Here is a 2,123-nt window from a genome sequence, read left to right as displayed (position 1 = left end):
CATCCGACTCTCAGTAGAACCTGGATGGCTTTGCTCATTTGCAAAAAATGCACGTGGGCTAGAAGATCCCGAGAATCAAAAATTTGTAGTATTATTAAGCCTCAGGTCAGTACCATTCATATTGTATGTAATACCTGACCAAAGTCGTCAGACGGATGCCGTAAATGTAACGGAATTAGGCGCATCTGAAACAGATGAGTCTTTAATAATCTTTAATTCGTGGTAAATGGTTAAATGTCCTAGAGTCTCTACCACACTTTTGTGAATGCCGATTACTAATACAAAAATCGATCCGGAAGACTGGTTTAAAGCCTTTCGTAACTCAAGACTATAGCTCGTTAAAGTAAATGTGAAATATATGCCTGAAGCTGCAAGTTAATGTGGCATCGTTGTGAAGTGGTGTTAGGGAAGAGTTGAAGTGTTTCTATGATAGCACCGCAGCTTATATTCTCCGTGTTTGTTATAACAGGAAAGAAATCAAATTGTAAATGGACTATTTAGCTGGAATCATCGGAGGTTTCCTCAAATCAGCTTGAACAGAGCTAATGTTTGGAGCAGAACTACCGAGTGTTAACAAGTCAACCTGACAAGACTGACAGTCAGTTGGTGAAACCGAGAGACAAACGATGCCATCGATGTTTGACGAGCTTCCTTTCGTCTCAGCCCCTGACTCTGACACTGCCTCCGATTCAGGCAACGATAGGGATAGTCAAAAGGACCGAAAATGGAAATGTGTTCCTACCAACAATCCCTTAAGGTTAAGGCCAAAGAAGTCGGTGAGCGATGAAAATGAAAAAACACGTGAGTTATTATTCCACCTTTTCCATCTTTCGCCTTCCTTCATTTTGCATTCCTTTCATTCTCTCCTCTTCACTTTAGTTTCCATAACTGGCTTATGTGCAGGATAGGTCATACGAAACTTGAAATTGCGTGTGTGTACACTGTGCTTACTTTGCTCTTTGCTAGTTGTGGATTGTCTACCTTGAGACAAAATTTAATAAGTGGAATTCCTTGTCACCCGAATTTCTCCGCTGGCTATACAATTTGTGCTACGTTTAATTAGAGCTTCATTCTCTCCCGCATTCTTTTTGTTCCAAACTAACGATGCTCAACCCGTTTCGACTGAAAAAGCTGGCGTCGATTGGGATGTAATGTGCCTCACCTCCACAGCTGTCTCTGCATTTACATCTGCGTTCACCACCGACTCTTAAAGTGTATCTTCCTTAGCCTCACGTAGGTGTGCCAACCAGAAGGACAGGTTTGCATGATATAGATCTCATGAATCGGCTAAAATTGACAAATGTGGTATCCTTAAAATATCTACTTTCCTCTGTTACTCTTGCAAGTGATTTTTAATGTTTGAGCTGTACTGTACTCACATCGACTTTTCTACTCATTCACTTTACTTTTTAGCGGTCAGCATAGCATTGAAAGTATTTGCATCCACTCCCGTTAGGCATACGTCCAGCACTACACTGAACAAGAAGTGCTTCATTTTCTTTAGAATAACTGCAGGATAATAACTTTAATTCTGGGTGGCTAGGTCGCAGTAAGCAATAAATTTAATGCGCTCTTTGTTTAGCTCTGTCACAGAAGCATGCATTTAGAACTTTTTGGCTAGTGTTGCCATTCAAGCTGATACCGTGGTAGAAGTGATCAGCACTTGGCAAACGGCGTCCACTGGTAGTCATTATGCCTTCTTCTTCCTTATTTCTCAGTTCGACACAGGAGGAACCCGATCGGCACTCCTCAACGGCGTGGAGCATCGTGATCAGCAAAGTGACATCATTTTCCAGTAATCAGCAATTTCTAATCTTCTTTTACACTTTGTTGAAAACATCGCATTTGGAATAAACTATACAGTCACTCTGCGTCCCTCTTTATCCGAAGACGGAAATCTAGTATTTGCAACCCGAAAGTTCACCCTCTTGTTCCGTTTACATGCTTACCGAACCGACTGCTTTTAACACAAACAAACCATTTACTGGGTCACATATTAGCTTGTTTTCAGGTAGCGCCCTGGAGCTACACTTTTAAGTCGTCATTGGTACCTCTATAATGTGTACTTGTGTTCCACAGAATAAAACATTGTAGGTGCATTCGCCTTTAGTCTTCACTTCACT

At 41.3% G+C, this 2,123-nt stretch overlaps 1 protein-coding gene across 1 annotated transcript; it reads left to right on the top strand. All coding sequences in view use genetic code 11, as the record gives it.

Moving 5' to 3' along the window:
• Positions 1 to 626: 626 nt before the first annotated feature.
• On the top strand, positions 627 to 1,799 carry EGR_03667 (hypothetical protein; the record flags this gene model as incomplete). The annotated part of the gene is made up of 2 exons (XM_024492916.1): positions 627 to 776; positions 1,719 to 1,799. The coding sequence occupies 2 exons, from the start codon at positions 627 to 629 to the stop codon at positions 1,797 to 1,799; spliced, it is 231 nt and encodes a 76-aa protein (XP_024352573.1).
• Positions 1,800 to 2,123: the final 324 nt, after the last annotated feature.

Source organism: Echinococcus granulosus, assembly GCF_000524195.1.
Source record: "Echinococcus granulosus chromosome Unknown EG_S00020, whole genome shotgun sequence".
Lineage (NCBI taxonomy): Eukaryota > Metazoa > Platyhelminthes > Cestoda > Cyclophyllidea > Taeniidae > Echinococcus > Echinococcus granulosus.
The sequence above is the reverse complement of the archived record's forward strand: the minus strand, read 5'-3'. Positions and strand labels throughout refer to the sequence as shown.